At 42.6% G+C, this 21,337-nt stretch overlaps 1 protein-coding gene across 1 annotated transcript; it reads left to right on the top strand.

Moving 5' to 3' along the window:
- The first annotated feature begins 13,072 nt into the window (after window positions 1–13,072).
- LOC103974254 (inositol-3-phosphate synthase) lies at window positions 13,073–17,113 on the top strand. The gene is made up of 10 exons (XM_009389028.3): window positions 13,073–13,325; window positions 13,402–13,470; window positions 13,597–13,732; window positions 13,966–14,213; window positions 14,353–14,579; window positions 14,670–14,785; window positions 14,952–15,128; window positions 15,209–15,397; window positions 15,476–15,538; window positions 16,701–17,113. The coding sequence occupies exons 1-10, from the start codon at window positions 13,138–13,140 to the stop codon at window positions 16,818–16,820; spliced, it is 1,533 nt and encodes a 510-aa protein (XP_009387303.2). The 5' UTR covers window positions 13,073–13,137; the 3' UTR covers window positions 16,821–17,113.
- Window positions 17,114–21,337: the final 4,224 nt, after the last annotated feature.

Raw genomic sequence — 21,337 nt, 5'->3', positions numbered from 1 at the left:
TAGTACTTCCGTAGTCGATGAGTCGAGTGAATTATTACAGAGATAATAATTCACTGAGTTAGAAGGAGTTCTGACAGGTATGACTCACAGCCAGCTCGATATTGGGCCTAGAGGGTCACACACATATGGTAGGCATTGCGATGAGTAGAGGTTCGGATATGAGATATCCGACGGAGCCCTTGTCTTATTGGATGCAGATCCAATACCCACTAGGGAAAGGACCCATTAGGGTTTTGACACGGGATCTCTATAAATAGGAGGGATTCACAGCCTCATAGGCTAGAGTCTTTGCTTGCCCTTCCTATTCTCCTCTCCCTCTCCCCCTCAGAGTAGGCCTGGAGTTTTGAGGAGCGTCGTCGCAACCCTGCTGTGTGGATCACCGCTAGAGAGGAGGACGCTTGACCTCCTTCACCCTCTCCTAAGGATCTGCAAGGAAACAGGGATATACGATCTCCCTAGGTAACACAATCTTTATACGCAGTTTTGTGTTTTTTGCGGATTTTGCGCACCAATCTTCGCACGACGATGAACATCTTTTTGGGAATCGGGGATTTTTGTTTTTCTTGTTCTTCCGCTGCGCATATGATGTCGCCCCCAATGATTTTCCAACAGTGGTATCAGAGCCAGGTTGTTCGTGCGAATGATTGGTTTTGAACTGCGTGTGTTGTGTTTAGGAAGAATATTGACGTCAAAATCGTTGACGCAAAAGCGAGGAAGGGCAGCAACAGTTGCTGCCCTCGATCTGCATACCTGCAGCCACCTGCAGCGGCAGCCGCAGCTGCAGCCGCAGCCAGGCAGCACAGCGCCAGCGCATGCGCAAGCGCTGTGCCTGTAGCAGCCGGCCGGCGGTCTGCTTGCAGTAGGGTTGCTGCTGGCGGGGCTGGCAACCCACGGGCAGAGGCGCCGCAGGGCAGCGGCGCCTGCCGCCGAAAGGAAGCGGCGCCTACCGCCGCTGCTCCCGCGGGCGAAACCCCCCACAGGGGCGGCCGCCCGGCGGTACAGCACCGTCTGCGGAGGCAGCGGTGCCCGAAGGGGGCGCCCACCCGCAGCGGCATCGCCGCCAGCGGGCGTGCCGCCTGCAGGCGAGGGCAGTGCCCTCGCCCCGCCGCACAGGCAGCCGCCGGCAGGGTGGCGGCGGCGGCAGCAGCGAAAGGGGGAAAGGGTATTAGGGTTTTCTGCGCAAAAGACAGTTTTGCCCCTCGGAATTTGAGAAAATCCAGTTTCTGTCTTTTGTCCAAATTACGAAAATACCCTTAGGAATTGAGAAATTCCCTATATATCCCTGATTTCAGAAAATATTAATTAATTAAAAGGTTTAGTTGATTATTATTTTTTTTATTATCTAGTAGTCCTACATGATGATGATTATTTATACATGTGATGTATGATGTGTGGACGGATGATCATGGACCGTGTGATGTGTGTACTTGTGATTATTATTATCGAGGTCTGCGAACCTCCATTATATTTCTCGTTTATTGTCGGGCCTGCGTGCCTATGATTAAGTTGTAATCACATGAGGAGGCGCAGCGGGAGCGTGGATGCCATAGGGGGACCCACGAGACGGACGATCGTGATGCATGGAGACGCATCAAGATGTCGACGGAACCGACGAGGACGAGATGGACGATCACAAGGCATGGAGATGCACCGTTGCACACATAGATCTTGATGTGAGTGATTAGGCCTACTGGCTCGGGCCTAATCATATTAGGTTGTGGTCCATGATCATCTGGTGTGATTGCTTATACACATACTAGATATGTATATATATTTGCATGCGATGTAGATATATATTAAATATGCATATGTGTGACATATCATATTAGGAGACCAAATCATAGAAACATCTCTCGATAAAATTAAGTCGGTAAACGTGAGGCAATTAGATTGACCCACGTGGCCTTCCATCGTTATGAGTAGGAACCGAATCCCGGTGTAGGTTGAGTTGGTCGAGTCCCTCGAGACTCACCTATATCGCGATTCGCTATCTTGCTTACGACATAGAGATGTCACCGGTGACCTGAGGGCATGATATGCTTGGTCGAGTCCCTCGAGGGTATATCATCAAATCAGACTCATCTTGTAACGAAGGTGTTGACTTAACCGAGCATCATGGTTGGTCGAGTCCCTCGAGGCCATGGTGATTCGGAGGCCGAACAGGACGGGAATCACAAGGAGTTGTGATCGGCAAGAGTTGTCTACCTTTTAGGCTTAGTGTGATTGGTCGAGTCCCTCGAGGTTACACTAAGACGCTGATTGGATCCTGATCCCCACTAGAAGTCTGCCGGAGACTTCCGTTTCACGTGCTGAGGGTGTCGCGTGACTCGTTAGTAAAATAGTGGGAGCATATTAAGATAGAAGTCCATATCTTGATAGTTTATTTCTTGCAAAATCTGCATGTTATTCATTTTTGCTACATCTTTATTTTCAGAAAATGTCGCTTTCAAATCCCTTACGTGGCATACTTGATGTCAACCGCCTCACTGGTCCAAATTATACGGATTGGCTCCGTAACTTGAGAATTGTTCTCACAGCGGAGAAAATCGTGTACGTCCTTGATACAGTGATGCCTACGCCCGAAGAAGGGGCAAGCGAGGATGAGATCGCTCGCTACGTGAAGTACATTGATGACTCCACTCTTGCTCAGTGCTATATGTTGGGCTCTATGACTCCAGAGTTACAGAGACAACATGAAAAGATGGATGCCAGATCCATTCTCCTACATGTCCGTAAATTGTTTGAGGAACAGGGAAGGACTCAACGATATGAGATATCCAAGAGCCTTTTCCGCGCTAGGATGACTGAGGGGACACCGGTTCAGAACCATGTCCTAAAGATGATTGAGTGGATAGAGAAACTCACAGGTCTAGGAATGGTCCTAGAGGATAACTTGTGTGTGGACATTGTGCTTCAGTCCCTACCAGATTCCTTTTCACAGTTCATAATGAACTTTAATATGAACAAGCTTGAGGTGACTCTCCCAGAGCTCCTCAATATGTTGAGGGAGGCAGAGAGTACTATTAAGAAAGAGAAGCCAGTTCTCTACACTGGTGAGACCAGAAAGAAAAGGAAAGCAGAAAGGTCCCTTAAGAAGGGAAAGGGCAAGGGCAAACAAGGTAAAGCAAAGGTTGCTAAGAAAGACCCAACAAAGGACAAAGGCCAGTGCTTCCACTGTGGTAAAGATGGGCACTGGAAGAGAAACTGCAAAGAGTACCTTGCAGAAAGGGCGAAACAAAAGCTTGATGAAGCTTCAGGTACATTCATGATCAGTCTCCATTTGTCAGACTCTTATGATAACACATGGGTATTAGATACCGGTAGTGCTTATCATATATGTAATTCGTTGCAGGTTCTGGCAAGGCCTAGGAGACTAGAGAGAGGCGAGATGGACCTCAAGATGGGTAATGGAGCAAAAGTTGCTGTATTAGCTGTTGGCGAGGTCGCCCTACATCTGCCTAGTGGAGCTTTTATTGTATTAGATGCATGTTATTTTGTTCCTTCTATTATCAAAAACATTATCTCCATTTCATGTTTAACAGTTAGTGGATATAAATTTGTTTTTGAGAACAATGGTTGTTCGATATTATTAGATGATAAGATCATCACGAAAGGAACATTGCATAATGGTTTATTTATGTTAGACACCACTCCACATATCATGAATATAAATGTGTCCAAAAGGAAACGAGATGAGTTGAACAGTGCATACCTATGGCATTGTAGGCTAGGTCACATCCATGAAAGAAGGATTCAAAAGTTGCTAAATGATGGATATCTAGATCCATTCGACTATGTGTCATATGCAACTTGTGAGCCTTGCATTCGTGGAAAACTGACCAACTCTCCATTTAGTGGAATTGGAGAGAGAGCCACCGAGTTGTTGGAACTCATGCTGGAGGTTACTCCTACTTCATTACATTTACTGATGATTTCTCAAGGTATGGATATGTGTACTTAATGAAGTACAAGTCCGAGGCTTTTGAGAAATTCAGAGAGTATAAGAATGAGGTGGAGAACCAGACTGGAAAGAGTATCAAAACTCTTCGATCAGATCGAGGAGGTGAATACTTAAGTACAGAGTTTACTCAGTTCCTCAAGGACCATGGGATATTATCCCAATGGACACCTCCTTATACACCTCAGCTCAATGGTGTCTCTGAAAGGAGGAATCGTACGCTATTAGATATGGTACGGTCCATGATTAGTTTCGCTGACCTACCCATCTTATTCTAGGCATATGCTCTAGAGACCGCAGCTTACCTTCTGAACAGAGTTCTAACTAAGTCGGTAGTGTCTACACCATATGAGATATGGAAAGGGAAGAAGTCTGATCTTAAGGTTGTCAAGATTTGGGGCTGCCCTGCCCACATTAAAAGACACAACCCCGATAAGTTAGAATCAAGGACAGAGCGATGCAAATTTGTGGGACACCCCAAGGAAACTTGTGGGTATTATTTCTATCATCTCGAGGACCAAAAGGTCTTTGTAGCTAAGAGAGCAGTGTTCCTTGAGAAGGAACACATTCTTGACGGAGACAGTGGGAGAATGATAGAATTGAGCGAGGTTGGAGAACCAAGCTCAAGCACCACTCTACAGCCCGAGTTTGTTCAGGTATCTAATACACAAGTTTCAACTTTACGCAGGTCTGATAGAGTATCCCATCCTCCTGAGAGATATGTGGGACATATTAGAGCAGAGGATGTAGAGGATATTGATCCTCAGACCTACGAGGAGGCTATTATGAGTATAGACTCCGGGAAGTGGAAAGAAGCCATGAATTCTGAGATGGATTCTATGTACTCCAATAAGGTTTGGAACCTAGTTGATGCACCCGAAGGTATTGTACCCATCGGTTGCAAGTGGATCTTTAAGAAAAAGATCGGAGTAGATGGAAAGGTAGAGACCTATAAAGCAAGGCTAGTGGCTAAGGGGTATCGTCAAAGGCAAGGTGTTGACTACGACGAAACTTTCTCACCCGTAGCAATGCTAAAATCCATCAGAATTCTATTGGCTATTGCAGCACACTATGATTATGAGATCTGGCAGATGGATGTGAAAACCGCATTCCTCAACGGGAACCTGGAGGAGGAGGTGTATATGATGCAACCTGAGGGATTCGTGTCCAAGAACTGCCCAGATAAGGTGTGTAGGTTGCTTAGATCCATTTATGGACTAAAGCAAGCTTCCCGAAGTTGGAACATAAGATTTGATGAGGCAATCAGATCTTATGACTTCGTTAAGAACGAAGATGAGCCTTGTGTATACAGAAAGGTAAGTGGGAGCGCTATCACCTTTTTGGTGTTATATATGGATGACATCCTCATCATTGGGAATGACGTAGGAATGCTATCCACTGTAAAGACTTGGTTATCTAGACACTTCTCCATGAAGGACTTAGGAGAAGCATCTTATATCTTGGGGATTAGAATCTATAGAGATAGATCCAAAAGGATGCTTGGCTTGTCCCAGTCCAGGTACATAGAAACCATTGTCAAAAGGTTTGGCATGGAAAATTCCAAAGGGCAAACATGAATATGATACCTTATGCCTCAGCAATAGGGTCTATCATGTATGCCATGCTATGTACTAGGCCTGATATAGCGCATGCTCTGAGTGTCACGAGCAGGTATCAGGCGGATCCAGGCTTGGAGCATTGGAAAGCAGTAAAGTGTATCCTTAAGTACTTGAGAAGGACTAAGGATCTTTTACTAGTATATGGAGGTAATAGCCTTAAGGTTGAAGGCTACACTGACTCAAGTTTTCAGTCTGATGTCGATGATAGCAAGTCGAATTCAGGGTATGTGTACACCTTGAATGGAGGAGCAGTGTGCTGGAAGAGTTCCAAGCAAGATACCACTGCTGACTCGACCACAGAGGCGGAGTACATTGCCGCATTAGATGCAGCAAAGGAGGGAGTTTGGGAGTCGATACGGATAGCGACAAGTCGACTTCCTTATATTGCGACCACTATGGGGTGATTACTCAAATAAGGGAACCCGGGTCTTATCAAAAGTGTTCTGAGGAGGTTCCAGCTTATAAGAGAGATCGTAACCCGAGGAGATGTAGCAGTGGAAAGAGTTCCATCCGAAGATAACATTGCAGATCCACTGACAAAGCCGTTGTCTCATTTTTGTCTTTGAGCGTCACAGGGGTCTGATGGAGATCAGACACATAGGTGATTGGCTTTAGGTCAAGTGGGAGATTGCTAGTCATAAGTGCCCAGCAAGCCAATCACGTGAGTGATGGCACGTGTGACTTGATACAGAATCTTTTTGCTTATTATATTTTGGCGTATATCACTTTATAACTATTGCATAAATGCATATATATTGTGATGTCCTTGGATTTGTGCAATGGGAATCGGATCGTGATGAGATCACGATAATGAGATCGATTCACCTTTAAACACATATCCTAAATAATCCCGGTCATAGGTTACTCGAGAGGGACATCGTGATAAGCGGATAGACTGGTGTGCTGTATACCCGTCCATATGATGGATGCAGTTGGTCTCATAGCTGCTCGTGTAGGGACACTAGGGATACAGTACAGGTGCTCATTGGAGAATGAGTTCACTGATTGATCCGCTTACGGAATGCTGGATGGTTGATGATACCTTATTGTCAGACAACGATTCCGTAGTCCTAGTGGTGTATCTGGTTCTTAGACTTGAGACACCAAGGATGTCCTGTATGAGTGCTCCACTCTTTGATACCAGACTTATAGGTTTGGCTGTTCCCAGATCTAGTACAGCTGGTCATTGGGAGTGGTAGTCGACCTTACGAGGGCTATTGAGTGTCGATAGAGGATCATCCACTCTCGGTATCATGAGAGGAATATCCCATGTGTTCTTACTCAGACAAATCCCTGGCCAGGGTCATTCGGGTTGAGAGAGAAAGAGTTCTCCGGGAGAATCCGATTAGAGCGAGACTCGAGTAGAAACCGTATGGGTCTGACAGCACCATGCTCGATATACGGTCTCTGGGATATTAGATGGATGAGGGACTATAGGTACATGGTAACTGAGGACAAACAGGTCCAATGGATTGGATTCCCCTGTATCGTCTGGGGACTACGGCGTAGTGGCCTAGTACTTCCGTAGTCGATGAGTCGAGTGAATTATTACAGAGATAATAATTCACTGAGTTAGAAGGAGTTCTGACAGGTATGACTCACGGCCAGCTCGATATTGGGCCTAGAGGGTCACACACATATGGTAGGCATTGCGATGAGTAGAGGTTCGGATATGAGATATCCGACGGAGCCCTTGTCTTATTGGATGCAGATCCAATACCCACTAGGGAAAGGACCCATTAGGGTTTTGACACGGGATCTCTATAAATAGGAGGGATTCACAGCCTCATAGGCTAGAGTCTTTGCTTGCCCTTCCTATTCTCCTCTCCCTCTCCCCCTCAGAGTAGGCCTGGAGTTTTGAGGAGCGTCGTCGCAACCCTGCTGTGTGGATCACCGCTAGAGAGGAGGACGCTTGACCTCCTTCACCCTCTCCTAAGGATCTGCAAGGAAACAGGGATATACGATCTCCCTAGGTAACACAATCTTTATACGCAGTTTTATGTTTTTTGCGGATTTTGCGCACCAATCTTCGCACGACGATGAACATCTTTTTGGGAATCGGGGATTTTTGTTTTTCTTGTTCTTCCGCTGCGCATATGATGTCGCCCCCAATGATTTCCCAACAACCTCTTGGCTGGGGCGGTTGCACCGCCCAGTCTCGCTCGGAGACTGAGCCCAGGCAGTGCCACCGCCTGGCTTGGGCGGTTCAACCGCCTAGCAGAAATCAGGATCCGAATGGGTTGATCCATCGGCCCAATTTGGGTTTTTCAGGGGCCCAATTGCCCCAAGATTAAGTTAATGGGATCACCTCCCATTTCCAACTTAATCATTATGCTAACTACGATATTTCCTAAGACATTTACTGCAACTTGCTCCGGTGCGTCAATCGCTTCTTCTAGCGAGCTTCCGGTGAATTTTTCGTCGATCATTCGATGAACCCTCGGTGATGCTCCTACGGACTTCCGGCAAACTCCTGGACTTGCGATGATCCACTTGGTGAGTTCCGACGAGCTTCTTTGGCAAGCTCATGGACTTCTCGGATTTGTTCCCGCAGAACCTCCGACGACTGTCCGAACTTCCGTCGAACTCTCGAACTCCCAACGTGATCATTGTCTTGACTCCGACGTAACTCCTACTGCATATCTTACTTTCATCGTAGTTAATCCTGCACACTTATCTCAATATATAGATTAGATAACAAATGACAATTGACTTCATCATCAAAATCCGAGATTCAACACGACGAACCTGTGACGATGCTTCGGCAGACTTCCGGCAAACTCCTAGACTTGCGACGATCCACTTGGCGAGTTCCGACGAGCTTCTTTGGCAAGCTCCTAGACTTCTCGGATTTGTTCCTGCAAAACCTCCAACGACCGTCCGGACTTCCGTCGAACTCTCGAACTCTCGAACTCCCAACGTGATCATAGTCTTGACTCCGGCGCAACTCCTGCTACATGTCTTTCTTCCATCGTAGTTAATCCTGCATATGTAAAATAAAACTTCGATCGAGACAATTAATCCTAAGTAATTAACCAAGTTGTCCGGCATGTCATTGGTCCCTCAACGCTTTGTCCGATTATTCAGCACATCGTCCTCTCCTGTGGCATATTGCCTAATCGGCCAATTGACTCCGCAACTCCGATATCCTTGGCACAATACTTGCTCTTCTTAGCCCGATGCCCGAGTCCACGGCCCGAAGCCTTCTGTCGATACGTCGACCGATCCACCGGCCCGACGTCCAATCTTCTGACATGTTCCTCCAGCCCAACATGAATTTTCCTGCTTTAATTGTGTCATCCTGATCGAAGCATCCTACATCACTCAAAATGCAGATTAAAACATAAACACATATCAAATGGTTTCATCATCAAAATACGAGATTCAACAGACTAGGCAGTGGCACCACCTAGAACCCGAAGGATCGGGTGGTGGTACTGCCGGACTAGGCGGTGGCACTACCCAGCACCCAAAAGATTGGGCGGTGGCCCCGCCCAGAACCCGAGACCTCTAACGGTGGGACCGCTAGTACACTGTCAATATCAGACACTAATAGGCGATGGCACCACCATTGACAGGCGGTGGCACCACCAGCACTGGGAAACCTAAAAGCAATTCAAATTTGGAGCCTAAATTTGAATCCTCTTGGGGCCTATAAATACCCCTTAATTCTCAGCAAAGATTTAGAAAAAGCCTTAGCAAAGTCTTTAGCAAGTCTTATTTTCAATAGCTTTAGTGTTCACCTCCCTCTTTCATTTTGAAAAATATGTAAGAGTGTGAACCACTTGTAAAAGGTTGTAAGAGGGGTATTAGTCCTTCCCCTTCAAAGTGATTTGCTAGTAAAAGTTGAGAGCCTCATTGAAGAAGGCTTCGCAAGTGGATGTAGGTCATTTGACCGAACCACTTTAAATTGGTGTGTTCCTTGAATGTGTGAGTGTTTACCTTTCCGAAACCTTTATTTACATAGCAGCAAGCTTTTGGGTTTCATCTCCTTACTTTACTTGAGCTACTTTTACCAAGTCATTCTTTGTCGAATCGAAATCTTTACGCATTTATGAAATCGTTTTCAAACTTACGAGTTTTAATCTGCTCCACTAATTCACCCCCCCCCCCTCCCCCCCCCTCCCCCCCCCCCTAGTGCCGCTCTGATCTTAACAACTACAACCCCTATTTGGGGCATGTGGATAGCAAGAAGGGGCAAGAAGGGGCAACCCCTTCTTGATTGCATGGTGCGCATAAGGAAGAGATTTGGGCAACGATTTGAGGAGCGTCTTCGTAGCCCCTACCATATGGATCATCACTAGAGAGGAAAATAGTTGACCTCCTTCATTTTCTCTCATAGATCTATAGGTTTTCAGGGATATACAATCTTCCTAGGTAACACATCTTTCTTATATGCGTAGTTTTTTAATTTTGCATATTTTTACACATCAATCTTTGCATGATGATAAAACCTTATTTTTCTATGGGAATTCTGGGATTTTGTTTTTTGTTCTTCTGCTGTATATTTGATGTCGCCCCAGATTTCTCATCATGCCCCTTTCGAGGGGGGCGAGAATGATAGGGCACATTCCTGCATCATCCCTACGATCGTAGTCAATCGCCACATTGGAGCCAACATGGTGCTTCGGAGCTAATGTGGCGCACCACGTCTATGTGACACCTCGGACCTATATGAGACAGCCGCCTACCGGCTACGCCCATGTCGCTCGAGGCTGTACAAGGCGGTGCTGCGTAGTACAAAATGACCCTAGAAGCGTGAAGCGACGCCGCACGATGCAGGATCGAGCAGGTCGACCAGCATCTACGCAAAGCATACGGGTCGACTGCTTGAGACATCAGCGACCATTAACTGATCCCGTATGGCGACCTCTGAGTACAGGTATAAAAGCTGACCTTCGGGCTAGGGGTCGAACCTCGAACACCCAATCTCACCACCACTTCCCCCTATTGACTTAAGCTTTGGAGGGATCGAGTCAGAAAATCCACTCCTAACCTCATCTTGTGTGCAGGAGCCTGGAGTTCAACATAGAAGGACGAAGTGTTGCAAAACGTATCCCGATTTGATCTCCCTCGAACGAATCCAACCAGACATCGACTCGCTCCAACCGAAAAGCCACATTTGATGACCTTACATACACAGCCCAGATCAAACCATGCTAACTCCTTGGGCATAACATGAATGCACAACAATTCGTATTCTTTCATCCAATGCAAGACCAATGAAGAACCACCGGGTGGAAGTTAAATGATTGCATACATAATTGAACTTTATGTTGGAAGACGCAGTCTTAAATGGCAGCATTAAGGTACCCATTGCTGGCTCTGTTCATATATCACATATAACATTTGCAGATGACTTACTTATCTTTCTCCAAAATGAACCAACTTCAGTAAAGAACCTGGCTACTATTATGAATGACTTTGGTATGGTTTCTGGACTTCAGTTAAATCATGCGAAAAGTAAAGTATATATGAGCCCTTACGTTGAGGATAAGGTCTTTATTGCACAAACTTTGGGGGTTAGTGAGGGAAGCTTGCCAGTTCCTTATTTGGGTCTCCCGCTCATATCCACAGGCATTCACAAAACTCACTGTCAGCCTATCTTGCAAAAAATAAAGAATAGAATTTCTTCTTGGAAAATTAGGTTTCTATCAAAAGCAGGACGACTCGAACTCATCCGTTCGGTATTGCACTCCTACGTTATATATTGGTGTAATGCATTTTTTCTACCTGCTGGACTTCTCCAAGATATTGAACAGTTATTAATGAACTTCTTATGGAATGACACAAATGATAAGGCAATGCATATGGTAAATTGGGATAGCATTTGCAAACCGAAAGATGAAGGGGGGCTGAACTTGAGAAATACTAGAAATTGGAATCAAGCATGTCTGGTACAGCAATTGTGGGATCTTTTGCAAAACAAATGTTCCTTATGGTCACATTGGGTTTCTGCTAGGTATCTTTCAAAGGAATCAATCTGGGAAATTTCAACAAGAACATACCACTCTACAGCTTGGAAAGGAATTTTAAAGGCAAGGAATTGGCTAATCAAACACATTTCTTATGCAATCTCTTCTGAAACTAGTACTAATATGTGGTACGATCCTTGGGTGAGTGGGAAGAGTATATTTCAATTATATGGTGATAGAATACGAAAAGATCTTGGGGATCCCAAAGATTGGAAGGTTTTTGAGTTCATTGCTAACGGTATCTGGTGTCTCCCTAATCTCATTTCTCCCGAAATGTTATCACTTTGGCCGACTATTATAGCTATTCCAATCAGGACCAACTCTTCATATATACTTATTTGGCCTCATGACAACGGCAAATTTAGTGTCACATCCGCATGGAATCAAATTAAGCAAAGAAATAACAAGTGGGTCCCAAGCAGTTGGACATGGGATCGACCGGGATCACAAAGACATTCCTTATGTACATGGCAGGCCCTTCTCAATAAATTACCTACAATAGACAATATGAAAAGAAGAGGTATCTATCATGTTAACCGATGCTCCCTTTGTATGCAACAAGAAGAAAACTGTTGACCACCTCTATTTTGCTTGTGATTATACAAAATGGATATGGAATGAGATCTCCAGCGATTTGAACTCAATAGACTACCGCAACCAAACTTGCACCAAGAACTATGCGACCTCATGCAATGTTTCTCAAGAAAGGGGCCTCTCACACAACTGGCAAAGGTTACTTTCAGATGCGCTATTTGGTGGATGTGGAAGGGGAGATGTAACAGAATATTTGAATGCCAACACACAAACAATGCTCAACTATTGAAAGAGATTATTAGAGACTCAAGATCCTGTATCGAGCAAGATCTCAAAATGGTGCACTTTACCCAAAGAGAAAAAGATATTTTTATCAAATTCAATTTTGCTATTAGCTAAAAAATCTTGGGAATGATGCCAAATTATGTACCCACAGGTAGTTTTGATATATCTTGATAAACATTTTCTTTGATGATTGTAATTAGGAGTTATAGTCTACAGCATGTGGTCATAACTATGAGTTACTTCTTGGCTTTGTCTATGACTTATATAGATAAAGCTATTTGTAGAAACTTTACACATAATCAATTTACTTTTACTTACCAAAAAAAAAAAAAACTGTACAAAATACTTAGATATATTTGACACGATGAATGAGGGAGAAAGGGGTACAAAATACTTAAAACATTAATTGATATGAAATCCTTTTCGTCAGAAATGCACTGGTACCTCACACTGGGCACGTGACAGTGGCCAGCAAGCCACGTGGTCTTCGCTCGGTACGTGTCGCCGGAACCGGGCACGTGACATGTTGCGCCCGCGTGACCCAACGGCACATAACGGAGCACTGGTAACGGCGTCAGTCATATTCCAGGAACTTCCGCTATCACCACCAGCCACGTGGCAAATCTTGCATCCCTCCTATGAGGCGCTCCCGTGCAACGGTTCGTTCTTCCATAAATAACGGTCCCCGTGACCTTCGGTCTTAACGGAGAGAAGCCCGCGAGAGAGCGAGGAGAAGCAGGGGGGTGGTCTCCGTTGTTTGTTGAAGATGTTCATAGAGAAGTTCAAGGTGGACAGCCCCAACGTGAGGTATGGCGAGGAGGCGATCGAGGCGGTGTACCATTACGAGACCACTGAGCTGGTGCACGAGAACCGGGAGGGGGACTACCAATGGGTCGTCAAGCCCAAGACCGTCGGATACAACTTCAAGACCGACACCCGCGTCCCCAAGCTCGGGTATCTTTTACCCCATTCATCTGCCCCCGATTTTATTGGCTCAATGATTTGATCGGTTTCTTTGATCTTGGATCAGTGTGATGCTCGTGGGATGGGGCGGGAACAATGGATCCACCCTCACAGCCGGAGTAATCGCCAACAAAGAGTAACATCTCTTCGTGTTTCTTTTGCCTTTTTTTTTCTCTATTTTTTTTTCTGGTTTTTGGTGATCTTTAGGATGTTTTCTTTGTGATTTGCCAATAAAAAAATGAGATTTTTATATGGTGAATAGGGGGATCTCTTGGGCGACCAAGGACAAGGTGCAGCAAGCTAACTATTTTGGATCCCTGACCCAGGCCTCCACCATCAGGGTTGGCTCCTTCAATGGGGAGGAGATCTATGCCCCCTTCAAGAGCCTGCTTCCTATGGTAAAGTCGATTCTTCATTTATTTTTCTATTTGTTCCACAATTTCATTTTTTTCTCTCTTTTTTGTATGATACAACAAAGCTTTTTTTGTTGTTGATTGTGCCATTTTATTTTACTCGAACGCTAGTTTATGCGGTCATGTGATCCATGCATGTGGATTTGATTTTTCTTTCCTTCTTTTTTTTTTCTGGAAGTGTTATGTAATAAGGTTTTCTCTTTTGTTGAGTTTATTAGGTTGATCCGGATAATATAGTGTTTGGGGGATGGGATATCAGCGACATGAACCTGGCAGATGCCATGGCCAGGGCCAAGGTCCTGGACCTAGACCTTCAGAAGCAGCTGAGGCCCTACATGGAGTCCATGGTCCCCTTGCCCGGGATCTTCGACCCCGACTTCGTCGCCGCAAACCAGGGTGCTCGGGCCAACAATGTGATCAAAGGAACCAAGAAGGAGCAGGTCCAACAAATTATCAAGGATATAAGGTGCTCACTGACCTTAATATTTCAAGCTCATTTTCCAACAATTAGTTAATGTCACCTGCTTAGCTTAGGTTAAAAGGTTAGAAACAAAGGTGTCAGAATCCAGAATGTAGATGTTCATTATTTGATATGTGTTTCATAGGGAGTTCAAGGAGAAGACAAAGGTGGATAAGGTGGTTGTGCTATGGACTGCTAACACAGAGCGGTACAGCAATGTAGTTGTGGGGCTTAATGACACCGTGGAGAATCTCATGGCTTCCCTGGAGAAGAATGATGCCGAGATATCTCCATCAACGTTGTATGGGATAGCTTGTGTTCTGGAAAATATGCCTTACATCAACGGAAGCCCACAGAACACTTTCGTGCCTGGTATGGTGCCTTATGCTTGAATTGTTTATTCAGCAGGTTGGCTGGGCTATGAGAATGCCTCATGCATTTCAATTTTATACTTGTGTGCAGGGCTCATTGATCTGGCTATTCAAAGGAACAGTCTTATAGGAGGAGATGACTTCAAGAGTGGGCAGACCAAGATGAAGTCTGTCTTGGTTGATTTTCTGGTGGGAGCAGGAATTAAGGTATCTGATCTTGGACCTCTATGTCTACATCACTGTCATGCTAATTCTCAATGTTTATCCACTCGAATTTCATCTAAAGCTTGTATTTATAAGAAAAATAATTGTGCCCAATCTTTATCTTGAGCTAATTTAACATGTGTGATGTGTCCTTGTTTCTTCCTGCCAGCCGGCCTCTATTATCAGCTACAATCATCTGGGAAACAATGATGGGATGAATCTCTCGGCGCCACAAACCTTCAGGTCCAAGGAGATCTCAAAGAGCAATGTTGTCGATGACATGGTCTCGAGTAATGGCATCCTCTATGAGACTGGGGAGCACCCTGACCATGTTATTGTCATCAAGGTTGGTAGAAATTGTGACCTATATCCTTTTGGTTGGATGCTAGATTATATACCAATATTCATCACTTGCTTTTATTGTAGTATGTACCATATGTCGGGGACAGCAAGAGGGCAATGGATGAATACACATCAGAGATATTCTTGGGCGGCAGGAGTACCATCGTTCTTCACAACACTTGCGAGGACTCCTTGTTGGCTGCACCCATCATATTGGACTTAGTGTTGCTGGCTGAGCTGAGCACTAGAATCCAACTTAAAGCTGAGGGAGAGGTACTTATAGGCACCGCCTGTCCATTTGCGTATTCATGTAGTAAACACGTTGTGCTTATGTTTGGTTTGGTCATGTAGGACAAATTCCACTCTTTTCACCCGGTGTCCGCAATTCTGAGTTACCTCACCAAGGCTCCACTTGTAAGTGAATACTCTGCAGTTCTAGTATATATTTTCTTTAGATCCTGAAGAAAGAATTATAGAATACACATGATTCATGAAACTTTGTGCTTTTACATGATTGTCCAAAGATCACATAATAGGATGGAATATACTATCATGCACAGAATTCTAATGTTAAAGGCCAACCCGGGTAAAAAGTCAAACATAACTTTTAGCTCCTGGAGGAAGGCTTATTTAAGACAATGATGATTTGTTAGGACTGACTGTCGATTGGCCAAATATATAATGGAATAGAATATGATTATGGGCAGGTCAGTGCATGTTTAGTACTGATGTCTGTATGAAGTCAATTGTTGATAGGCTTTAAACAGCATCAAACAATGTTCAGTTTGTAGATTGGCAATAGAACTAGCTACACAACAAGTTCAAGATCTCAAATAATGCTCAGCTATTGAAAGAGATTATTAGAGACTCAAGATCCTGTATCGAGCAAGATCTCAAAACGGTGCACTTTACCCAAAGAGAAAAAGATATTTTTATCAAATTCAATTTTACTATTAGCTAAAGATCTTGGGAATGATGCCAAATTATGTACCCACAGATAATTTTGATATATCTGGATAAACATTTTCTTTGATGATTGTAATTAGGAGTTATAGTCTACAGCATGTGTAGTCATAACTATGAGTTACTTACTTAGCTTTGTCTATGACTTGTATAGATAAAGCTATTTGTAGAAACTTTACACATAATAAATTTACTTTTACTTACCAAAAAACAAAAAAATTCCATATGCATATTAGTGGCCACAAGCTATAAAGTTTATTGTTGATGGTAATATAGTGAAGCTACCGAGTTTTGCTGCGTTAGTACCACCTGAACATGTTAGTACCACCTGAACATGTGATGTTTACTTGTCGCAAAAAGTATTCTTTTACCGAAGAATTTATAGCAGGTTTTTATATAAAAACAAGATTAAACTGTAGGCAGCAATGGTTTTTTAGATGCCAACAAATTATATTATACTTTAAAGAGTGCATAGCGTGATGTGTCATTCATTCAGCTCCTTCATCGATGTTCCCTTCAACTCTTGCATAATCTAATCGACTTCAAAAGATGTGTCACTGCGGTGATATCAAATATGATTGTCTTGACTGATTCAATTTTATGGTCGAAACAGGTTCCTCTAGGCACACCAGTGGTGAATGCCCTCTCCAAGCAGAGGGCCATGCTGGAGAACATACTCAGGGCTTGTGTTGGCCTGGCCCCGGAGAACAACATGAACCTTGAATACAAGTGAGATGAGCAAAGAGAGAAGGATGGTGGAACGTTAAACTTCAGAGATGGGTTTGTTTATCTTGTTCTTTTGTTAGTGTTGTCCCTCTTCACCCGATCCACTTGTGGTGCAAGCGTTCCTCCCGAATGATAAAGCCTAGCAAGGGAGGGAGGTACAGTCTCTAAAGTATTTCCAGTCTCGAGTGTGCTGATGAGATCCTAATGCTAAGCTGAGTGGTTTATTGTCTCCTAGGAGGTACTGTTCTGGTGTATTGTGTTGTTGAGAAATTCCAGTAGCCAGTTCAATTTTATTCTATATATTTGGCTTTGAATTTGGTGGGATGATTCGAGTGGCCTCACTTATTATTTATAAGGATTCACAATCCCATCTTATAAACAATTATTTACATTTAAAACAAAACGTTAAATTGGAATGAGGATTGGAAATTTTATTGATTGAATGATGTATTTTCGGATAGATATTAATTCTGAATTAGTATTCAAATAAAATATATTGTATCACTATAAATCGAGAACCTGATCTATGATGTTTTATTGATTTGATGGAAGGTCATCACATCATATTATTGTCATCAGCTATACTATGATATTTTTGCAATTTGATTTTACTCATGTAATTTATTCTATACAATATTTCATGAGTAATTTTTTTATATTTATATATTATATTATCTATCTTGTAAATCACCAAAGTGGTCGAACATTAGGATTATATAAATATCAATTATATAAACTTGTAAATCAATTACTCATAATTAGTTGATGGATAAAATTTATGATGGATATATTGATTGATGCTTATAGATTATAAAAACTTTTGGGATCGCCCAAAGCTTTATCTATCATTCCCATAATGATGAACATAAATATGATGATTGATATATTCTGCTGAAATTTATTTTGTTTATCCAAAGAATATATATATATATATATATATAAGAATCAAAGTTGTCCTTCGGATGAAACTAAGATATACAACCATAATGATGTTTCTTCTATATGTCTCATCTTATTTGACAATTGAATATATTATTCAAGCCAAATATTTTGATCTCTTTAGATTAAAAAAAAAAAAAGTAGTTAATATCAACTATCACATTTATATTCATTATAAGAATTCTTATAATCCATTACAGATTTTATCATCATGGTATTTCAATGTAATTGATATTTATTTGATCTAATGTTCAGCCACTTTGATGGCAAGTAAGCCATATAAAATTTTAGTAGAATATATCGATTATCATATTTACGTAATAAAAGATCAACCTTTGGGTAATTCCAAAGGTTTTTATAATCTATAAACATCAATATACCTATTACAAATTTTAAGATCATGTCTTTTTCATTTATAAGCATCAACTAATCATGAGTAATTGATTTATAAGCTTATGCAATTGATATTTATTTGATGCATGTTAGGAAAGGGGTCGGCACTAAGAGGGGGGTGTTGGGAAGGAGAATTAGTATAGCGATACAATTACATTGGTTAAAAAAATCTTCATATGATAAAAACCATTTCGTAAAGGTAATAACTTTTGAAAGCGTACATAAGAGAGTAGTGGATGTAAAAAGCAAGTAAGGAGGTTTACAGTTAAAGTGAATTATTCAAAGAAATACAAACCAGATTTTAGAGTGGTTCGGTCGTCGTGACCCACATCCAATTTGCCGATTCCTCTTCCGTCGAGGCCACTAGCATCCACTATTGATCTTCCTTTAATAGGCGAAGATCAATCTCTCCTTACACCACCGCACATGTAAAAACACACTTCGATATGTTGAATCTTGGATTTTGATGATGAAACCAATTGATAAGTGTATGATTTAATCTGCGTTTTAAGTGATGCAGAATGCTTCGATCGGGATGAAACAATTAAAGCAGGAAGAATCATGTTGTGTCGGGGGAAAACATGTCAGAAGATTGGACGTCGAGCATGAGGATCGGTTAACGTATCGACAGAAGGCTTCGGGCTATGGATTTGGGCATCAGGCCAAGAAGAACAGATATTGCACCAAGGATATCAGAGTTGCGGAGTCAACTGGCGATTGGGCAATAGGCCGCAAGAGAGAACGATGCGCCAAAGAATCGGACGAAGCGTCGAGGGACCAATGACATATCGAACAATATGATTAATGCTTAGTATTAATTGTCTAGATTAAAATATGTTTTACATGTGTACGATTAACTACGATAACAAGGAATGAAGCAAAATGAAGTCCTAGAGTCAATAACGCGATTTTGTTGGGAGTTTGAGAGTTCATCGGAAGTCTGGACGTTCGTCGAAAGTTCTGCAAGAACCAGTCGAGAAGTCTCAGAGCTTGCCAGAGAAGCTCATCGGAACTTGCCAAGAAGATCATCGTGAAGTCTAGGAGCTTGTCGGGAGTCCGTTGGAACATTATCGAGAGATCGTCGAAAGTTCGCCGGAAGATCGCTAGAAGCTCGCTAGAAGAAACTAGACTTACGAACTTGTTTAGCTTAGGAAATGTCTTAGAATTCGTAGTTAGCACGTAATTGGAATTGGATTTGGGCCAACCTAATTAGGGGCCAGTTAGGCCCATGTAAGGACTGTGTTGGGCCCAATGAAAGACCCAAACAATGACCCATGAGGTGGCACCGTCATGGCACAGTCTCCGAGACTGTGTCAGGCGGTGGTACCACCCAAACATAGCCTCCGAGAGGCTACAAGCGGTGGTACCACCCAATGTCAAGCAGTGGTACCGCCAGATTGGGCGGTGGTACCGCCCGGACCCAGGAAACCTAGGATGAGATGTTTTTAGGTTCCAAGTTTGAATCAACTTGAAGCCTATAAATACCCTTCTCATCCCTGGTTAACATACACAAGCACAGAGAGTTTAAAACTGAAGAAATGCTATTGCAATCACTTGAGAAATCCCCTCTAAGTCTAAGTTTGGAATTCGATTTAGGAGGAGTGAGTGCTTATAAGGGTTGTCTCCTAAACTCGGTAAAAGGAGAAGAGGGGTGTAAGAAGGAGGTTGATCTTCGCCTATTAAAGGAAGATTGATAGTAGATGTCGGTGGCCTCAACAGAAGAGGAATCGCGAAGTGGATGTAGGTCACGACGACCGAACCACTCTAAAATCTAGTTTGCATTTACTTCTTGCTATTTACCTTATTGCAAACTGAATTCCTCCTTCACTATGTTTCCATACAATTTCAAGTTAACATATTTACAAAACCGGTTTTGTTGAAACAAAACGTTTTTGAAGACGTATTTTACCGCTGCACTAATTCACCCACCCCCTTTTAGTGCCGACCCCTTTCCTAACAATTGGTATCAGAACCTCGTTTTTCTCATTTGGTTTAACACCTAAAGAGAAATGACTCTTTTCGGCTTTTAAGAGGGTCACTCTCTCATTCATCCTCTCTTTTTCAATGGGACGGACTATACTTATTGGAAAACTTGAATGAGAGTTTTCTTACTTTAATTGAATCTTGATTTATGGCACATAGTCAAATTCAGTTTTAGAAGGTCTTCTCTTCCAATGAACCATTGGAATGATTTGAAGAAGAAGACTTTTTCCTTAAATGCTAGAGCTATGAATGCTCTATTTTGCGCTTTGGATAAAATTGAGTTTAATCGAATTTCTATGTGCGAAATGACTTTTGATATATGGTGCACTCTTGAAATCACACATGAAGGCACTAGCAAAGTTAAAGATTAAAAAATCAACTTTTTAATGCATGATTTTGAACGTTTTCAAATGAAGCCGAGTGAAACCATTGTTGACATGTATACCCGTTTTACGGATGTCATTAATGGTTTAAAAGCTCCTGGCAAATATTTTTCAAATTTTGAACTTGTCAACAAAGTTTTACGCTCACTTTCCAAAACTTGAGACTCTAAAGTAATGATCATACAAGAGGCCAAGGATTTGAACCATTTTCCACTTGAAGAACTAATAGGGTCTTTAAAGACATAAAATGAGTTTTATAACATATGTTGAACATGATGAACTTGAGAACTACCTTCCAAAGAATAGGAAGGATTTGGCGCATCGAACAAAAGAAGAGCACTCGAGCGAAAGCTCAAGTGATGATGAACTTGAACTTCTCATAATAAAACTTAAAAAGTACTTAAAGCAAGAATAAAAAATAAAAATAAATTGAAGAAGAAGAAAGCACTTTGGGATGAAACAAGCTCATCTAAAGACGAGAAGAAAATCAACAAAGGTGAGGTGGCAAACTACGCCTTAACGGCTTTCGACGATAAGGTAATCAAAATGCCCTTAGTTTACTTTGAAATTACATAATGGCTTTCATGAGTTATTTTTAATTTAGTTTAGAATAATTATTTTTCTTAAAAATTACATGTTTAATAATGTAATGAAAATATAAAAAATTAGGAATCATGCTTATCATGCTAGTAATTTTGAAGGAAATTCACTATTAGGAGAAGGAAATCCACTATTAGGAGAAGTCCAGAAACCAAGCGGCGACACTGTAGCGGCGACCAGATCTTGGACGACGGTACTGTAGCGGCGCGGTGATACTGTAGCGGCG

The sequence above is a fragment of the Musa acuminata genome, chromosome BXJ1-5 (genome assembly GCF_036884655.1).
Source record: "Musa acuminata AAA Group cultivar baxijiao chromosome BXJ1-5, Cavendish_Baxijiao_AAA, whole genome shotgun sequence".
Classification (NCBI taxonomy): Eukaryota; Viridiplantae; Streptophyta; class Magnoliopsida; order Zingiberales; family Musaceae; genus Musa; species Musa acuminata.
This window is presented reverse-complemented; position numbering and strand designations above follow the sequence as displayed.

What these genes read in the sequence shown, in the direction of transcription:
- LOC103974254 (XM_009389028.3), top strand. Translation starts at nt 13,138, where the DNA reads ATGTTCATAGAGAAGTTCAAGGTGGACAGCCCCAACGTGAGGTATGGC. An exon ending in GGAGTAATCGCCAACAAAGA is followed by an intron (nt 13,471 to 13,596) that starts GTAACATCTCTT and finishes TATGGTGAATAG; the next exon opens with GGGGATCTCTTGGGCGACCA. An exon ending in ACAGAACACTTTCGTGCCTG is followed by an intron (nt 14,580 to 14,669) that starts GTATGGTGCCTT and finishes ACTTGTGTGCAG; the next exon opens with GGCTCATTGATCTGGCTATT.